We start from the raw sequence: 18,803 nt of genomic DNA, 5'->3' as shown, positions 1-18,803 counted from the left end.
GGAATCTGATCGGTCACCAGACCGATCAGGAAACACTGAGTTTCACTGGATCGGTCTGCAGACCGATCCAACTCCTAGGTTTAGAGTGCCCTCTCTAACCTAGTTCGGAGAACGAGCTACCGAGCCCTCTCCGACTCCATATGCCAAGCTTCACTCACTTGGACTTCTCAACACCAGATGTCCGATCACCCTTGATCTATCTGGATTTTCCCTTGCCCGGCTTCACTCACCAGGACTTTCCACCTGGCTTCACTCACCAGGATTTCCACACTGCCTAACATCCCAGTTAGGACTTTCTCACTGCCTGGCTTCACTCACCAGGACTTTTCAACTGCCTAACATCCCAGTTAGGACTTTCCCACTGCCTGGCTTCACTCACCAGGACTTTCCAACTGCCTAACATCCCAGTTAGGACTTTCCCTCGTGCCAAGCTCCCTGCTTGGACTTCTCCGTGCCAAGTCTCCATACTTGGACTTTTCTAGTGCCAAGTCTCCATACTTGGACTTTTCCCGTGCCAAGTCTCCATACTTGGACTTTTTGCGTGCCAAGCTCCCTGCTTGGACTTTTCCAGTGCCAAGTCTCCATACTTGGACTTTTCCGTTGCCAAGTCTCCATACTTGGACTTTTCCAGTGCCAAGTCTCCATACTTGGACTCTTTCCCGAATCAGGTCAACCAGATCAACCTTGACCTACGGTTGCACCAATAATCTCCCAAACATCTATTCTTGTCCCATATCAAGAATAGAACTTCTCTTGCGAGTGTCAAACATCAACATGCAACTCAACCAGGTCAACTTTGACCTACGGTTGCACCAACAATCTTCCCAAGTCAAACATCAAAATACAACTCGAGTCAAGTCACCTCGAGTCGGGTCAACCAGGTCAACCTTGACCTAAGGTTGCACCAACATAAAGGTGGTAGGCCTTAGGGGTCGGCCAAAATACATGCAGTACAATATATAACAGAGCGGGCTATATAGAGTGTAACCGATCAGCTCAATAGAGATGGCCAACCTTAAGGATCAGCCAAGATATACTTAGAAGATAACCTCCTAACAACCTGTCAGAATAATAACTATGTGTCAGAGAATATTCTTCTGGAAGCTTCTTTGGGGACCATCGTGTCTCCCATCAGCAGACCATTTATGACAACATATTCTCTCATCAACTATACCCCAGCATTAACAGAAGCTATAAATAACAAAAGAGATATATATGTGGGTAAAAGAAAGATTCCTTGAACAATTATGCTGCATTGCCCAACAAACTCTAACACACATCGTCATCTCATGATTGCAGAGGTTCTAAGAGGTGGTATATAAAGGGGGAGTCCTCTCCGTAGTGAAGGTACACTCTCTAACATTTGCAACTCTACTCTTATGCGCACATTCCTTATTGTTCTTCATTCATCTGTCTGAACTTGTACTGACTTGAGCGTCGAAGGGCCTTCGCTAGGGACTCGCCCTGGTTTCTGGGCATTGACATTTTGTTGGCTCTTCTCCATGTGCGCAAGAACAGAAGGAAGCTTTGTCATGGAGTAAAAGGTCTTCTACTAGTCAACCACCGATCCACCGTGCCCAGCACGTCATCTCTGTAGTTTTTAGACAGGATCAATTATTATTTAAAATTAAGAGTTTTTAATGTATAAAAAAAATGGGCAAGAAGACGTATTAACTGATGAATCTTTATCATTTGAAGCAATGCCTTGCTAGTGAAATCCTCATTCACTAGAGTCAAAGGTAAAAGCATTTACTATACAAAGGGTCGTAAATGAGTCGAGCCGAGCCGAATTTTGAGGTGTTCAAGCTTATTTGATAAAGAAACCGAGCCAAGTTGAGCCGAGCTTAAAATGAATCAAGCCTTTGGAATGATTGTTCAAGCTTGACTTGGTTTATTTTTTATGAGCTTGAATTTGTTTGAAGTTTGGCTTGAGCTTGACTTATTTAAATATTATTGAACTCTCAATTCAAGCTTGGCTTCAGTTTGCTTCGTTTAGTTGTTATTGAGTTTTCAATTCAAGTTTGTTTGATTGTTTGAAACTTTTACTCTTATTTGATTGGTTATCAAGCTTGATAATTCAAATTTATATGTTTATTTTATTTATTTAGCATGTTGATAAGAGTTTTATTAATAAACATGGTTTGTAAAATTTGTTCACGGATGTTGTTCATGAACATTTGTTCATGAACGTTGTTCATGAATATTAACGAGCTAAACACATATGTGGTCAAGCTTGTTTATTTAGTTTAATAAGTTGTTCAAGCTTGTTTATTTAATTAATTTTTTTGTACATTGAACGAGTATAAACAAACTCTTACAAAATCGAACACCAAGTTTATTCACAAACGTTTGATTCATTTACAACTCTATATACAATGATACTTTCTCTTCCAAAAAAAATCTCTTAGATTTTCAAATTAACCATTATTGTTTCACCCTCTAAATATTAATATCATTATCTTATGGGTACAATAACAAGAGTTTCAAAATGCTAGGAGGGGAGGTGATCTTAAAACTTCCATTAGCATTTTGAAAGAAAGAAAGAACAGAGTAAACTAAGTTACTTGGGTGAGAAAAGTGAGGCAAGAGTGCCAATTAGACGTACCCTAAATCCATGAGATAATTAACTAGATACAAACTCATTGATTGTTTTTAATTACCATCATTTTAATAAATTTAAGGTTAAAGTAGGAGCATAGAAATCTATGGCCAAATAGTTGGTTGACTAATTATCAGAAGTGATGAATCTTAATAGGTACGTTAAGCCTTTTCTTCCCTTTCACATTTAACTTTAAAGAATGGTGTTCGATTAATCAAACCTCTCTCTAAATTCTTAAAGTTGAGGAGAAACAATCCTTTGGAAGACCAAACTTAAAAGAATGGTGATTGAGTGTGACAAGAGAAAAATTGTGGGAATAAAAAAATGAGCTTTAGAGACTAAAAAAGGCATTCTAAGAGTCAAAAATCTACATATTATCCATCGGCGGTGCCGACTTTTGCCTTGTTCCCTCTCCTTCCATTGTCGTGTTCCAAATCACTTGACTTCCTTCTCCCACAATTATCTCCTACTCCATCTATCCACAAATTAATTGTATTTAATTTAGGTAATTATCTCCTATTGCGACATTCTTAATTACTCAAATCAATCAAAACCATATCATTAAACAATGTAGATGAGGTATTTAATTTTTGTTGTACTCTATTTAATTAAACTCTTCCCAATCAAAATCATTGAATAAGAAATTTGAGGAAAACGTGCTAATTGTTAAAATATTGTAAAATAATCAAGTTTTGTGACTTGAAAGGTTGATGAGTTCATAGATTGAAGCTGTCTTAGAAAAGTAGACGTGTAAAGTTCTTGGCTTCTCAAAATTCTTCATTTGAAATTTGAAACATTGATTTTGACAAACCTTGCAACTGTAGCATCATAAAAAGTAGTGCGGGTCAAGTTGTCACCTAGTTCCAATTACGATATATTTTTAAAAATTTTCCCTTCAAATAAAATACATAATCATGGGATATTAAGTTTCTGGACTACTCATCACGAGTACTTCCTGATTTATTCTAAAAAATAATGAAAAATTTTTATAGACCTAGTCGGTCACCCCAAGTTGGATGTTACCTGATTTAACATTTTTTTTCTTAATTGTTAATGCAATTAAGACTTAAAGAAAATGAGACATTATATATTTATTCCGTGGTATGTACTTAATGATTTAGTTGTTCTTTCCAAACTGTCGTTATCTTTTATGTACCTAGAACTAGCAAATTATTATACTCAAAAATGTTTGTGCTGTAAATTTATTCAACAAGTTTAAACCCATAGATACATTTATGTATCATTCAAATGACAAGGAACTGATTCAACAAAAGCCAAGAAAGCAACATGGAGCAAGGATAGAGGATGTTGAAATTGATTCAGCTTTCATAGTTTTGTCATTAAAATAACAATTTATACTAGTGTTTAATCTAATTGGATGCATAGTTTAACTTTAACTAGAATCTCAGGGGTTTTAGACAATCAAAAGAACAACTACAAGCTCAAAACTATGACAAGCAAAGTGCATGCAGTCCCGCAGTCCCCCACTGCAAGGTCAGGCTAGGATTATGAAGGGAGAAAACAAATTCCTACAGTCACTGAAAATGCATATCCCTTTACAGCAATTTATTAAGCTTGCAACAAGATCATTAAAATTCAGAAAACTTGTTTCTTCAATCGACAGGACCAAGCAACTTCAGAGCACAAAATTATTTCCAGTTACAACAACAAACGGACTTGCATTATGATGGGGGGTTGAAAAGAAAAGGCAAGATAAAACCATGCCTAATACCGTTTTCCGAGAATGATGCCAATGATGATTGATACCAAAGCCACTCCAAGCACAAATTTGAAGGCACTGCCTTCTGAATGCTCTGCTGCGAGATGCGCATTTCGGCTTACATTAGTTGTCTCTGTATCCTTCTTTGGCCTGTCACTGCTTTTCTTATTTTTTCTCTTTGACAGTGTTGAGGTATCCAGTCCAATTTCTCTTGATTTCACCTCAGTTGAATCATCTCTTTCTACTTGAGGAGTTGCATTCTTGATCTAGAGAATGAATGAATGAAGATTAGTAGGAGAGATATGTTTGTCAAAGTTACAGCTATAAGGGTTCAGAAACTTGACCAATGTAAAGACAACTGTTAAAATTACCTGATTATCATTGCCAGTGTGGACCAACTGTAGAGTGTTCTCGAGCTCTGCTATCTTCTTTTCCATTGCAGAAGTTTGATTTTGTTTAAGTTTCAATTCTTCAAGTTCTACCTTAAGAACTGTAACCTTATTGTTTTCTTCGGCAACCTGCAAATCACAAACAATGCAAATCAGAATTTACCAACGTGAGCATATTAAAAAGGTAGGTCTCTCCATCCAAAGAGACGAGTTATTTTGGCAAAATAACTCTTTCTACTTCAATAATACAATGATCTGCTAAATTGAGATTCCACCTAGTCAGGATTAGCAGCAAATACATGCAATCAAATGTAACATAAATAAACACCATCATGTAAAACATAGACGATATAGACAGAAATAACACGGCTGAGGAAGAAATGGTTCAATAGTCTAAAGCAGATCAACCAAAGCCGTCATTCCTGCTAGTTGGAATTAGGGTTCGCCCCTATCCTGCTTCAGACTATTTTGTAATCATCTCCAGTTTGCATGTAATGGAACTATAAACAAAATCGCAGGAATAGCTATGCTGGTAGAGAAGTTTGAGAAATTAGAAGTGCATATGGCAGGGGGAGATCACATGAATTGAATGGAAGTAAACTGATGGTAAAGGGTAGATTTAGAAGTCATGTCAACAATGGATTAAGAAACTTAGCAAGCAAGTGTACTTCAAGAAAGAGATGCCTTGGATCCAGTTCTTTCAGAAATGCTCTAAATCTAACCTCTCTTTCAAGTACATTTCTTTGCTCTCTTATCTAAGCAGCTAGTGCTGCATGTAATGAAGAATAAACACAATTTCTGGAATGTGCACCAGACTTACTATGTTGGTATAGAAGTTTGAGAAAATAGAGACGCATATGGCAGGGGGAGATAACCCGAGTCGAAACATGCAAACTGATTGTGAGAGGTAGACTTAGATGTTATGTCAATAATGGATTAAGAAATTTAGCAAACTAGTGTACTTCGAAAAAGAGATGCTTTAGATCCAGTTCATTCTGCAATTTTCTAGATTTAACCATCTCTTTCTTCAAGTACATTTGTTTGCTCTCTTTTTCAGCAGCTAGTGCTGCTGCATCCTTCCATGGCTACTGATGCCCTGGTTTCAATTTGAGTAGATTGATAATTGTTCAAGTAATATACTGGGAGACATTTATTGCAGCAATCTGTCATCTATCCAAGTGTGAAACCACAGAATTACCTCTTGGGCATAAGCTTTCTCAGCTAATAGCAGCTTTTCTTCAAGTTCAGAAGCCCGTTCTTGAAGAAGAGACTTCTCTGCCAACTCTGCTCTAAGATTATCAACGAGAGAACTAAGAGACTCTTTGTCTACTTTTTGTTGAGACAGTTCTCTTTCTAATTGTGCCACAGATGTTTCATGTTCGTTCCTTAACTTTTCATGCATTTCTTTGAGCAACTTGCCCTCTTCCAGATGAGAGCTAACCTGCATAAATTATTCTGGTGTTAGTTCAATATCTAACTTGACCTGTGTAGCAGTATTGAGGACACCCTTTCTTCACATAAACATAATAGACACTATATATCCACTAACCTGAAACTTGAGTACGTCTTTCTCAGTGTTAAGCAATTGTATCGAATCATCAGATTCTTTCTTAGAATAATGGAGCTGCTTCATTAAATCTTCTTTCTCTGCAGTGGTTGCATCAATTGCTACCTGTAAGTCATTCATTTTGGTCTTAAATGTCGCAACATCTTCAGCGAGACTAATATTGTGTCTCACTAAACCTTCATTCTCAGTTTGGAAACTGTGAGAATTGCTTTTCAATTGCTCAATCAGTACTCCAAGATCCTGTATCTTGAATAGAGCCTCTTCCAGTTTACCCTTCTGAGTTGCTAACTCACTGGCCTGTTCTCCATAAATTCTCAATTTAGTTTCAGTAGCAAGCAGCTTTTCATTCAGTTCACTGGCTTCTAGGTCTTTTAGCTTGTATTTCTCAACGGAGTCATTCAAGTGGGCTTCAGTTTCGTTAAGACGGGACTTGATTGCCAGTTGGAGATCCAGCCCTCTTGAATGTTCTTCTGTTAATTTGGTTATGGTGCTTGTATGAGAAGCAAGTTGAACAGCAATAGTCTCCTTCTCAGAATGTGTGGATTTTAACAAATCATTGAGCTCATTGATTTTGTGTTGATGAACTTCCAACTCTTCCCTGAGCTTTGAGTTTGTCATAGAAAGCAACTCATTTTCCGAAATTGTCTGTTCACCTTTTATATTAGCTTCTGATAATTTTTTCTTAAGCTCCTCGATGTTGTTTTCAAGAGAAACCAGCTTCACTGCCTTCTCCTCCAACTCTGACTTAAGTGAGGCAGAATTTTCAGTAGATTCAACAACCTGTTCTTTATAAAAGTTCAGTTGTTCTTCGAGAGAATGTAACTTTTCAAGCAATTCTTTGACTTCAGAATCCTTCTGCTTTAAGTTTACTGCAACCTCTTTGAGTTTCATCTCTGATTCTTTGGTTAATGATTCGGTTAAAAATTTCAAATCTAGGTTCCTTGCAGTAATTTCCTCTACAGTCTTTCCATGATGAGTCAACTGTTCTTCAGCGTACCTAAGCTTCTCGCTTAGATCTTTCTCCTGTAGATTTGAAGCCTCCCGTTGTTTCTGAACACTTTCAAGTTTCTCTGTCATGTATTTCAATTCATTTTGCAAAATCTGAATTTGAGTCTCAGATTCAATGAGTTTTTTCTGCTGACTATTAGAAAGGTCTTCAAATTTTTTTCTTTCTTCAATAGCTGTATTAAGGACATTAGTCAACTCTTTTTCCTTTTCATTTGCAGCTTGCAGCACAGCTTCAAGGTTCTTTGTTCTTGTCTGATGTGCTTCAAGTTCTGTAACAAGATCAGTGACTTTGCTCTTGTATTGCTTTGATTCAGCCTCAACATCTCTCTGTTTTGACTGTTCTATGCTGATTAGTTGCTCAAGTTCCTGGGTGTGATAATTAGCAGCCTCCAACAACAATTCCACTTCTTCCACTCTTTTTTGAGCATCTTTAGCCCTGGAATCAGAAGAATTGATCAATTCTTCCAGCTCAAGACTGCGGTTTTGTGTTGCAGTAGCCCGTTCCTTGTGTTCTGTACATTTGTTGATGAGATCATTAAGCTCTTTTTCTAGTTCTAACTTACTCAAAGATGATTTGGTCAAGGAAGAATCCAATTGATTGATTTTATCTTCATAACCTTCTAAACGGTGTCTTGACAGTGCATTTTCTTCTGCTGCTTCCTTCAATGAAGAAGTAAGTTCTTTTATTTTCTCATTGAGTTCATTTATCTCGTTCTGTGCATCAAGAAACTTTATCTCTGAAAGATTTATTTGTTGCTCAAGATCCACATTGGACTTCTCAGCTGATGCCAATTTTAACTTGCAGTCCTTTAGCTGTGATCTGATATTCTCTTCAACTGCACTTGATGCCTGAATGAGACCTTCTAGCTCAAGGTTTCTTCTAGTACAAGCTTCTGTGGTTGTCTTGGATTCATGGTGCAGCTGTTCAAACAATTCCAATTTTTTTTCGAGCTCCTCTTTGTATGTTGATGTCTGTGATAGCAGTGAATTTGTTTCCCTGAAATTTTGTTCAGACAAACTTAGCTTGGCTTCCAGTTTGCGATACAGTTCCTCATTTTCTGACAATTTGATATTAAGATCAGATACAGTGCTCTCCAGTGTTGCCTTCTCTGCTATTAAGTTGGTTAAATCATCTTTTACATTCAATATCTGAATTTCTCGATCCTTAAATAAAGCTTCAACTCTTTCCCTTTCTTTTACTTGCTCCTGAAGCTTCTGCTCCAATTCGCCCAAGCTCACACATTTTGTCCGCATGTCTCTTTCTGAGGCTGAAAGCATCACCTGCAATGATGTGAGATTTGATTTCAACTTTTCTTCAGCAACCTTATGCAGATTTCGTTCTTCAGTCAGTTCCTGGACGAGGGCATCTTTAGAAGAAATGTCCTGCTCCAGTTTAGCCATTTCTAGTTTTGAGGCTTCCAATTTCTCCTGAAATTTTGAAAGTTCCAGCAAAGTGTTTTGAAGTTTTTCTTCAATCTGATGTTTCTCAGCAATTTTACCATCTAGATCACTCAACTCCTTCTGTAGATTGTTTATTTGATCCTTCATACTCTTTGCAGTAGCATGTGTCAGCTCCAACGTGCTCTCCAACTCCTTCACTTTTCTTGATTCTAACTCTGCTTGTGAACTACTATGCTTGCTTGCTTCATTAAGTTTATGCAGATCGTTAGTTGAGGATAATAACTCTTCTTCAAGGGACTTTATCATATTTTTTGAACTCTCAAGTTCAGTGGACAGACCAGTGAATGATTCCTTTAAATCAACAAGTTCCTTATGCTTCATATCTGTAGCTTTTAGTGCTTCCTGATGGGATTCAATTTGCAAATTATACTTTTGTTCAGCTTCTATGATCTGATTTTTCAGCAACTTCTGGTCAAGTTCAAATTCTTCACAGTGCTTGTTCATTTTCTCTAGTTCTTCATTTGCAAGATCAAGCTTGGATTTCATTGAGGCCTTTTCAGTTTCCAAACTATTTAATTTCCCAAGAAGTGTCGCAATTTGAAGCTTAAGTTCATCTATCTCCTTTACCAACTTTGGAGAATCAATGGTTGATTCTGACTTTCCTGATTGATTGCTTGCAGGAAGTTTGGATTCTTCCAATTCCACCTTAGGTAGGTGAGAGCTTTCTTTTACATCTACCAATAGTTCCTTCTCAACTTTTACAAATTCTCCGTCTAATGCAGACTCCTCTTCTTCTTTAATTTCTTCTTTTGACAGTATATCATTGTTGCCTTTTGTGAAAACTTTTTCAGTATTTTCCCCTACCTGCAATTGAAATATACTCAGAACACAAAGCAGAGTTTTTGTGGAAAAAGAGAAAAACACATTAGTTTCTCTAATCCCGTACTTCACTTTATTGAGCTAACGGAAATATTCACAAATGTTAATCTATTGCATGTTCTAATTAAATACATGTGCAGCAAACATGGTTGATGTTTTGTGAGTATGAACCATCCAAATTCATAGAAACAATCATGTGCCGCACATCTTATGATGCTCAGAAACTAAAATCAATATTTTTCTTTTGGTCAAATTTTGCAATCGGTAAAAAAAAATAATTAAAGGCTACTGAAGATTTACTAAATGACTCGTTGAAACTAAGCTTTTCACATAAAATGGTACACATCTTGCATCAGCTTCTTGCTAGCTTATACACATCTCAGAACAAAATCCCTAGAGTCTTATGTCTTCTCAAAAACAGAAGCTTATGCAGTTTCATGCTAAATTTAATCCGGGCCAATAGAACATAGTAGAAAACTCTGGATGGCCTTCCCATTCACATAGGCAACCCCATATAATTATATCCCATGAAGACAAAACAAAGCTAACTAGTTCCATTCACCTGAGAACACTCGTGAACAAATAACTTAACCAAATAAGACAGACAAGCGAGCAAAGCCCTATCAACCTTGAGATAGTGGTTATGAACGAGCTAGAGAGTGTTAGGGAATTAAGACTGATAAGGATTTGGTTCCTTTGAGTTTTTCCCCAGGCGTACTAAGAAAAAGGGTACAGGCACAAGCATAATGCCTTCTTAAATTCCGAGGTTCCCCTGTTCAACACCCCCTTTGAAGTTTGGATTGGCAAGCCAAGAAAGGGAAATGATAATTGTGTTCAGCTATAATGTGGAGTTGAACAAAACAAAAATAAATGAATTTTGAGGATACAAAATGTCATAAACTGCATAAATAAAAGAATTAAATCATCAACTTAAGCATAGGAAAATGTTAATCACGCATCCAAGCCTATAAATGTTTCTCATTAGTCCACAGCTCCCCATATGGGCTAAAATATGGAATCGTAGCTTGATAGGCACTAAATAATAATAGTTCATCCATTAAGCCTAAAAAGCAACGTCATTTCTAGACTTCTCCATATGGAACTAAACTAGTGCCATACAAAATGCTTCACAAGGATGCTATTTTAAATTGTATTGAACTAAGGTTGCCTCAAGTAAGCTTTTGTTCTTTGCATCTTTGGGTGGGAAAGCAAGTCTTTGAACCATACTTTTCTTTTCTGTGGTTTAGTTTTTCATTTCAATTATCTTTGAAATGAATTTCATGAGTTTACTTCCACCTTTTCTCCTAAAAATTAAATAAATATCCAGGCAAAGTCTCAATTTTATCAGCATATGCAAGCTTATGATCAACCAAAACACGTTATATCCAATAGACAAGGTGGAAGACTGCCTTTCTGAGGAAGCGATATTCAGATGTCAAATTAGTTTTCTCTGGAATTGTATAGAAAAGTCAGCATCTAAATTACATTATTTTGGAAATCATTTGGAACTGAAAAATCTCATGTTAATGCATAAAGAAGCACACTTATATATCCATTATGGTTATACAATATATATTCTTTTAATGACTTATTACCTGAGTATCATCCTTTCCTGAGAGCTTCACTTCAGTCTCACCCGAACTCGCTTGCGAAACTTCAGCCATATCTTTCCAGTCCTAGTAAATACACCTCCTTTTCACCTGTTACAGAAGATAAAGTGGCTGCTTATGCTTCCATAACAATAAAAACGATGCCATTCTCCATGAGTAAAGATGATATAAGCAAATGATTTTCATATCTGTTTGCCTGCAGTTAGCAGGACTACGTATGAACATTAATAATTTAGAATTAGCAAATGTAGGCAGTGTGAGAATTACTGGAACCACTTTAATTCTAATTTCAATGCAGAGCCATTAGATACAAGACCAACTTAAACAAGCAACTAGAATATAACATATTGCAGTTATAGCATATGTTTGCTAGAAGTTTTTTATATAAGCTACACCAAAGCTCAAGCATGCTTGATTCCAGATTAACCAGTAGTTTGGACAAGTAATTTGTATCTGCAACTCCCCGCCAGAGAGATAAAACGAAAAATACTAAATAACTACTATCCACATTCCTCTCATGATGAGAGTTTGCAGGAAAAAAAAAAGTCTATGTACAGCCATTTCTATGACAGAAAACGTTAAACGGCTCGAGAGACCAGATAGCGCAAGCACATTAGTCTGAAAAAGAGCACTTGAGGAACAAAAAACTGAAATAGCATGACTCAGATGTGGTCAAGTATATGAATGGTGAAAAAGTAAGTATTTTGTTAGCCAATAAAAGGAGAAAATATTCTGCTTGGTTATCCATAATATAAAAACTCTTGATGACAGTAAGATCGATCAAACAATAGAATGATGAGAACAAGATTACTTTACCTTAGATCCAAATAACAGAACCTACTAAGAAAAAATCCGACCTCTCCGACACCCATCAAACAAATCCAAACCTTTTCTACACAAAATGATCGGTTTGGCAGCAACGTCAATCGGTCTATTTAAATCTCACGCAAAAGGCGACGTAGATCACTAAAAAAAGCTTTGTGGGCGGCGAAAACAAGGAACCCGCGATTCGGATTCAGAAAAACGATCGGAAGCGAAAAGAGTAGGCGGTGGTGCCGGGAAAGGATCGATATGAATAAGCTAGAAGCGGGATCGGATCAAAGCCGAAAGGCAAGCTGGAAGCCATGCATACTTGAATCGATCAGACGATCGGACGGCAGGGTGAAAGGCGTGAGGTCCGTGGGGCTGCTGGCTGCTCTGCTTTCGGATTCGTTTGACGGCGATGACTCCCTGGAATCGTTCCGTTGAACGATGCTGAGAAAGACAGAGAGAGGAGATGAGTAGGTGAGAGAGGGAGCGGAATCTTTCTTTTGTACCAGATGGCGAGTCCAGTCACCTCCCGAGGGGCTGCGGTGCGATTACCACTGAGCTGGCTTTTGTAAAAGGTCTCGAGTTGAAATTACCAAAACGCCCTCCTGGTAAATTTGGCGCCTATTCCAGTGGGCGGTTACTGTTTTTTGCCCCTTTTTTCCTTTTTGTTTTTTAAGACCGCGGACGACAAGAATTCGATCCGTACGGTGGGATTAATTATTACCATATATGACCATTTTAGAATTACTTTTCTTTAAAAAAATAATTATATATTTTTTTGAGCAAAATTATAATAAATAAATAAACTGTTAATGAAAGAGTTTGGTTATACTAATCCTTGTTTCCCCAAACATTTTAATAGAATAAAAATTGATTAAATTTTATTTTATGTCCAAATCTCGCAAGATTTAAAATTCACATGTGCAAGTGAAAATTAATAAAATTTAGATATGAATTGGCTTGGTTACGGTCAAATTGGTGCGCTCGAGTTTTGAAAATTGATGTATTTGTAAAATTTTAGGGAGCATTTTGTAAAAGTTGTTAAACTTGACCTTTCCCTTATAAACTCCATAAGCAAGCATTTTCAGAAGGCTAATGTGCTAAACACTAGAAACAGAGGGTGAATGCACAATTTCTTAGAAATTTTTAGTAATTTTCCAACTTACGAGAGGAAGTTAAAATTGTCAAAAGGTCAATGAGGTCCGAGTTTGACCACAAGGTCGATGAGGGTGTTTTCTAATTTGCCGTGAAAAAATTTCCTTTTTCGAACAAATTTAAAACTTTAATATTTTATTTTCAACAAAAAAAAAAAATTCATATAAATTGGTATTGGAATGGTCCAAGCCGGCCACCACCTTTTCCTCCAAATGCCAAACCGACCAACCAAAAGTCCATATCGAGTTTCCTTTTCTTATATCTTGTCTCTTCCCTCTTTTAATTGCGATGGCAAACACAATTTCAAATTAATAAATACAATTAAATTGTACAATTACTTTTAGTTTATATAAAAATCATACATTAAATTTTTTTTTTTTTATTATAGTAATAGTGATTATATTTACCCCCAAACACTCTTAAGCGTTTGTGACTAAGTTATGTGAAAGAAATTAAATCATGAATTTATTTATAGATGATCTTTAAATAAATGAGAGGTGGAAGGAATTTTTTCCGAAATTGATCTCATATTTAGCAAATATGTCATTTTCTTATTATTATTTCTTATGCTAAGTGGGAATAAGTAGGGGAGGTTCCTCAATTGAAGGTTGAGGTAAGCATTTTTAGTTATTTCTATGGAAAATAATAAAGTTTTTGAGTATTTATTTCTTCTAAGTTTTAAGGCAATAATTTAATAAAATTGCATCATCTTTTTTTTTGCACAAACATTTTTTTTTGGTTTTTAAATTCAAGTTTGTGTTAATTAATTGGAGGAAAAGAGGAGATTGAAATAACTTTTATTAATAGTAAATAATAAATTTATAAAAAAAATATATTCAATTATACTTGCAATCATTTAAAACTTTTATTACATTTCAAAACCTATCGATGCTTACGCAATCTAAATTTCAGCAGATTTTTATTTTTTAAAAAAAATGAAAAACTTTTTTATTTATTTAATAAAAATTCTAATTGATTGGTTAAAATTTATCCTAATTAAATTTTAATCGTTCAAAAATAAGAAAAAAGAAAAGCTTTGATTCTTCATTTTGAATCAAATAAAACAATATGTCATCTTGGCATCTCTTTGTAAAGAGGAGAGTAATAGTCATGGTACTAAGGTTAACAATATACTATTCTTTTTTTCTATTTTTTTCGTCCTCTGGGTTGCGATAGGATATTTAGATTATTTTTTAAGAATCCATAATTCGATCCTTAGCTATAATGAATGATCCGGCGGTTAGAATAGAGGACCCCTATTTTAAGGGGTCAACGCCACATGGGAGTCAAAAGGCTAGGTGGTCGACCGGAGAAGGGCGAACCGGTCGACCGACCGGAGAAGGATGGGCTTACCTGCCGTCCGGCCGATCGATGAATAGCCGATAGCGAAAGGCGCCCTGACAGGGGTCGGGGCTCCGGCGCTCGAATGAACAGTAACAAAGGGCCGAGCGGAAGTCATGCTCGGTCGAAGACATAAGGTAACATATTACTAGCAGTCCCTACATAACACTTTACCGAAGATCTCCCCAAAATACCGATGCAGACGGAAGGCCGGACGTAATGTGGGTGTCGTCCGGCCTGGCGTAAGATGAGGGCCGGCCGGACGGACGCCCCGTCCAGCCGGTCGGACGGACGCCCCGGCATGGGGTAGGGAGAGAAAGACAAGGAACATCTTTTGACAGCTGTCAAGTCCTATGACTAGGCCATACTCCAAGTCTGACTACGAGGTGTTCTGCTGTCCCATCGAAGACGTGTCTGGACTGTAGCAGTATGGTGTCAGGTAAGCTTTCTGACAAACGCATACCGAGGTATGGGCTAAGGACGCGTGTTTGCCTCGGTAGGTGTGCGTGAGCTCTTTCACCGCTCTATATAAGGAGCCTTATGCTTCGCCGGAGGTACGCGGATTGATATTTTTGGAGTCACTTCTTTACTGTTCGCTTGCCTGATTTGAGCGTCGGAGGGTCGCCGCCGGGAACCCCTTCCCGGCCCGACTTCTGTGCAGGTTCGCCGGAGGTTCATACGACCAGTCGTCGACCCACATCAGTGACCCGGAGAGCACCACGTGCCCAGCGTCCGTTGATTCAGCATTTGGACAGGATCAACGAATATTTAATATATGTCACTATATATAACGATGGATATTTTAATTTCCATCACTACTAGACAAACGGAGTGAAATCGAAACTATTTATCTTAAACTATAAGTAGTTTAGCAAGCAGACATTTTTTTAAAAATATATACCTGCGTCTCTGAGATAAAAATATGTCAAATCTAAAAATGATCTTAGAAATATATAATACAAGCAGAGCTACATATAATTATTAAAAAAATATTATTTTTGATTGAAATTTAAAATTAAAATAAATGGTACATACCTCACAATAATCTACTCTGTAGGGGAATAGTCAAGATCCTAGGTGTCTTGGGACTTCAAATGATGTGGGCAAATATCTGTTAATAAGGAGACGACGTCATTGCAAATGGTTGCATATCACTAACTATCGCCTCAGTCTGAGCCTGTCATTGCCGAATCTCCCATATCTCTGCGTCCCTCCCGGTTATCGTCTCCTCTAATGACGATAGTCGAGTCTGCAAGTCCTCATTTTCCTTCCGCAATTCTCGTACCTCACTAGATGAGAAGGAGGAAGTAGGACAACCCCTGATCCCTGGAGCTCTCATCAGCTCATACATAACTTTAGCTTGAGAGTTAAGGCTGTAGAGAGATGTTTTCTTCCTTCCACCGATGATATCATAATAAATATCATTAACTGCATCAGTGGAAAGAGGTTGTGACCCCCTCTCCCTCTATCGTAGGCTGAGACGCTTCAGCAACTTCAGTGGAAATTGCTTCCCATGTCAAAATAATAATTTTATTAACTTCCACATAAAGTCTACAAATATATTCATGGAATTTAATATTCTTGCCTTAATTGCCGAGGAACGCTAATTGACAAAATAACTCATCTTTCTTTTTATGAGTTTGTTAAATATCTCCCAACAAGTGGGAGATTTCTGTAATTCAGCAACCTGTGTATAAAAAATATAAATACATTAAAACTAAAACACAATATATGTAAGAAATATTTATATAACTTAATTTTAAACATACCAAGTCAGAGGCATGCTCTACAATCGAACGGGATCTAGCAGTATGCTTCGTGGATCCGATGCTAGGCCCAACAGGCTCTGAATTGTGATTGTTGCGTGCAATCGTTAAATTGTCCTGCCAATGCTGGGCAACTCAAATGGCTCTCCAAGACTGTTAAAATGCATCAGAGACCTCGGATGATCTAGTGCTCCTTTGCCTCCGCTTATACAACATGTCCCTATACAGTTTAGAGCAGTAGGCATTTCAAAGTTTTTTGAACATTTTCCTCCTGGCCCTCCTCCTAAACATATCTCTTCTACAATAATATATATTGATAATTAATATCATGTTAACTACAAATATGTTTCTATTCAAAATACTTACAAAAAATTCACTGTAATAAAAAATTTTCATATCCTGGTCTACAAGCCATCATGTAGTATAGCAGGGGACAATCCTTCTTTAAACTTTTTAGATATATACGATGCTACCTAGTGACCATCTGGGATAAAAATGCATGAAAAAAATATTATGTATTAGATATATTTGATAATTAAAAATAATAAAAGTACTTAAATAATTACTAAATACATAATTACTTACCGGTCATCAACAACTCATAAAATAGTCTGGTCACCATGTAGTCTCTATGCTAGCTGCATGGTTATATATGCAAAATCACAGTATAAGATATACACATTTGATATAATATTATCTTTTAACTAGGGAGATGAAAAATAAAAAGAAAATCTATACAATATACCATGATATTGTTAATAATTTTTAATCACCTGATGTTATTTTGAATTAACTAAATTAATATTTTGTAAGTTATCATCGCTGGACTCCATGGGAATATCAACTTCCTCACTGCTAGATATCACATTAACACCTACAAGTAATTATGTCAGCCCCGAAGGAGTCCCTGCCTGACAAACGGACATCATCTCCCCCCCTTCTGACAATATAGGGGATCTGGATACATAGCCACACAGGTATACATAACAATAAAATCTCAGCTCACACAGCTGGGGGCAATCACAACAGAAGACAACGAGGCTACTCACATAACTCATCATAAAATGTAAAAAATAGGAACAATCTTGCATGCACGCATGTCTAACAAGTAACATACTTTATTTGCAAACCAACCAAGTGTTGGAACCCCAAGGTTGTTTTGGTGTGATCAACAAGTTAAGTTAGGTCCTGTGTATTTAACCTTGTGTCTAAGTGTGCAGGAGCTTAGGAACACAGGTACTCGAGTGGAAGACGCAGCTAGCGAGAAGGACGGCACGCTGTGCGTCCGAGGGACGAGGCGCTGCGGAAGAGTACACCGGCGGACGAGAAGGAAGCGCGCGGTGGTTCCGAGGGACGAAAGCCGGAGCGGAAGATTGCTCGGGGAGCAAGAGACGCAGCTAGCGAGAAGGTCGACGACCGAGAGACGAAGACTGCGGATGAGTACGCTGGCTGACGAGAAGGAAACACGCGGCAATTCCGAGGGACGAGAAGCCAGAGGGAAGCACGCTCGAGAAGACCGGAAGTTGGGTTCGGGTGAGCCCTTTTCCGGAAGGCAGAGATCACCCAAACGAGCGGATCCGGAGCGGAAGAACCGGACCGAAGCGGGACTGAACCAGAGAAGCGGTCCCGGATGAAAAAGTCAACTGTGTTGACTTTCGGGGTCCGGGGCGCCCGGAACCCTTCCGGGCGCCCGGAACAGTAATGTTGACCAGATCGAGAATTATCTCGATCTGAACGTTGGGGGATAAAATTTATCCCCCCCAGGGCGCCCGGAACCTTTCCAGGCGCCCCGACCAAGGCTATAAATACAGCCTTGGTCCAGAAGCTTTTCATCAGTTCAGAAATTGTAACAACACTTGTGTGCTTCCATTGCTTTGATTAGCTTCTTTCTTTTTGTGCCTACACTGCTGTAAACGAGGCTTCTCCGCCTGAAGGAGTTTTTAGTGCAACAATCTTCCTTGGATTAACAACCTCCCCGGTTGTAACCAAGTCAAAACCGGTGCCTCGTTTTTATGCTTTACTTTCTGATTAATCTATTTTTTTCAAGTGTTAGCTTAATTGTCCGAGAAAGGGTTGTGTTTTACTCAGGGCTATTCAACCCCCCCCCCTTCTAGCCGGCCGCATCGGTCTTACAAGTGGTATCAGAGCCGAGGCGCTTCAGGAGGACTAACCGCCGAACGAAGCAACAAGATGGCCGGATCCAACATCCACGCACCAAAATTCGAAGGGGACTTCGCTAGCTGGAAAAAGCGAATTGAGGTATTTCTTGAAATAGATTATGATTTATTACTAATAATGGAATTTGGCTATGAAGCACCAGAGGGCAAAGCAAGAAATCAATGGTCAAAGAAGGAGCAGGCTGACCACGTGGCAAACAAGAAAGCAGAATTTCATCTGCTAAGTGTACTTCCAACACAAGAAGTCAATCGAGTCGGTACCTACAACTCGGCAAAGGAGCTTTGGGATAAATTCCTTGAGTTACACGAAGGAACATCCGAAGCCAAACTTGCAAGACGGGATTTACTTCGTAACCAGCTTACAAACCTCCGATTTGAAGA

At 37.9% G+C, this 18,803-nt stretch overlaps 1 protein-coding gene across 1 annotated transcript; it reads right to left on the bottom strand.

Moving 5' to 3' along the window:
• Window positions 1-4,108: 4,108 nt before the first annotated feature.
• LOC121974615 (putative leucine-rich repeat-containing protein DDB_G0290503) lies at window positions 4,109-12,479 on the bottom strand. Its single transcript, XM_042525762.1, has 6 exons — window positions 12,306-12,479; window positions 11,159-11,263; window positions 6,258-9,548; window positions 5,907-6,149; window positions 4,691-4,837; window positions 4,109-4,585 (listed from the first exon to the last, which is right to left on the bottom strand). Exons 2-6 carry the CDS (start codon window positions 11,225-11,227, stop codon window positions 4,325-4,327), a joined length of 4,011 nt encoding a protein of 1,336 aa, XP_042381696.1. The 5' UTR covers window positions 11,228-11,263; window positions 12,306-12,479; the 3' UTR covers window positions 4,109-4,324.
• Between the last annotated feature and the right edge of the window lie 6,324 nt (window positions 12,480-18,803).

The sequence above is a fragment of the Zingiber officinale genome, chromosome 4B, assembly GCF_018446385.1.
Source record: "Zingiber officinale cultivar Zhangliang chromosome 4B, Zo_v1.1, whole genome shotgun sequence".
Lineage (NCBI taxonomy): Eukaryota > Viridiplantae > Streptophyta > Magnoliopsida > Zingiberales > Zingiberaceae > Zingiber > Zingiber officinale.
This window is presented reverse-complemented; position numbering and strand designations above follow the sequence as displayed.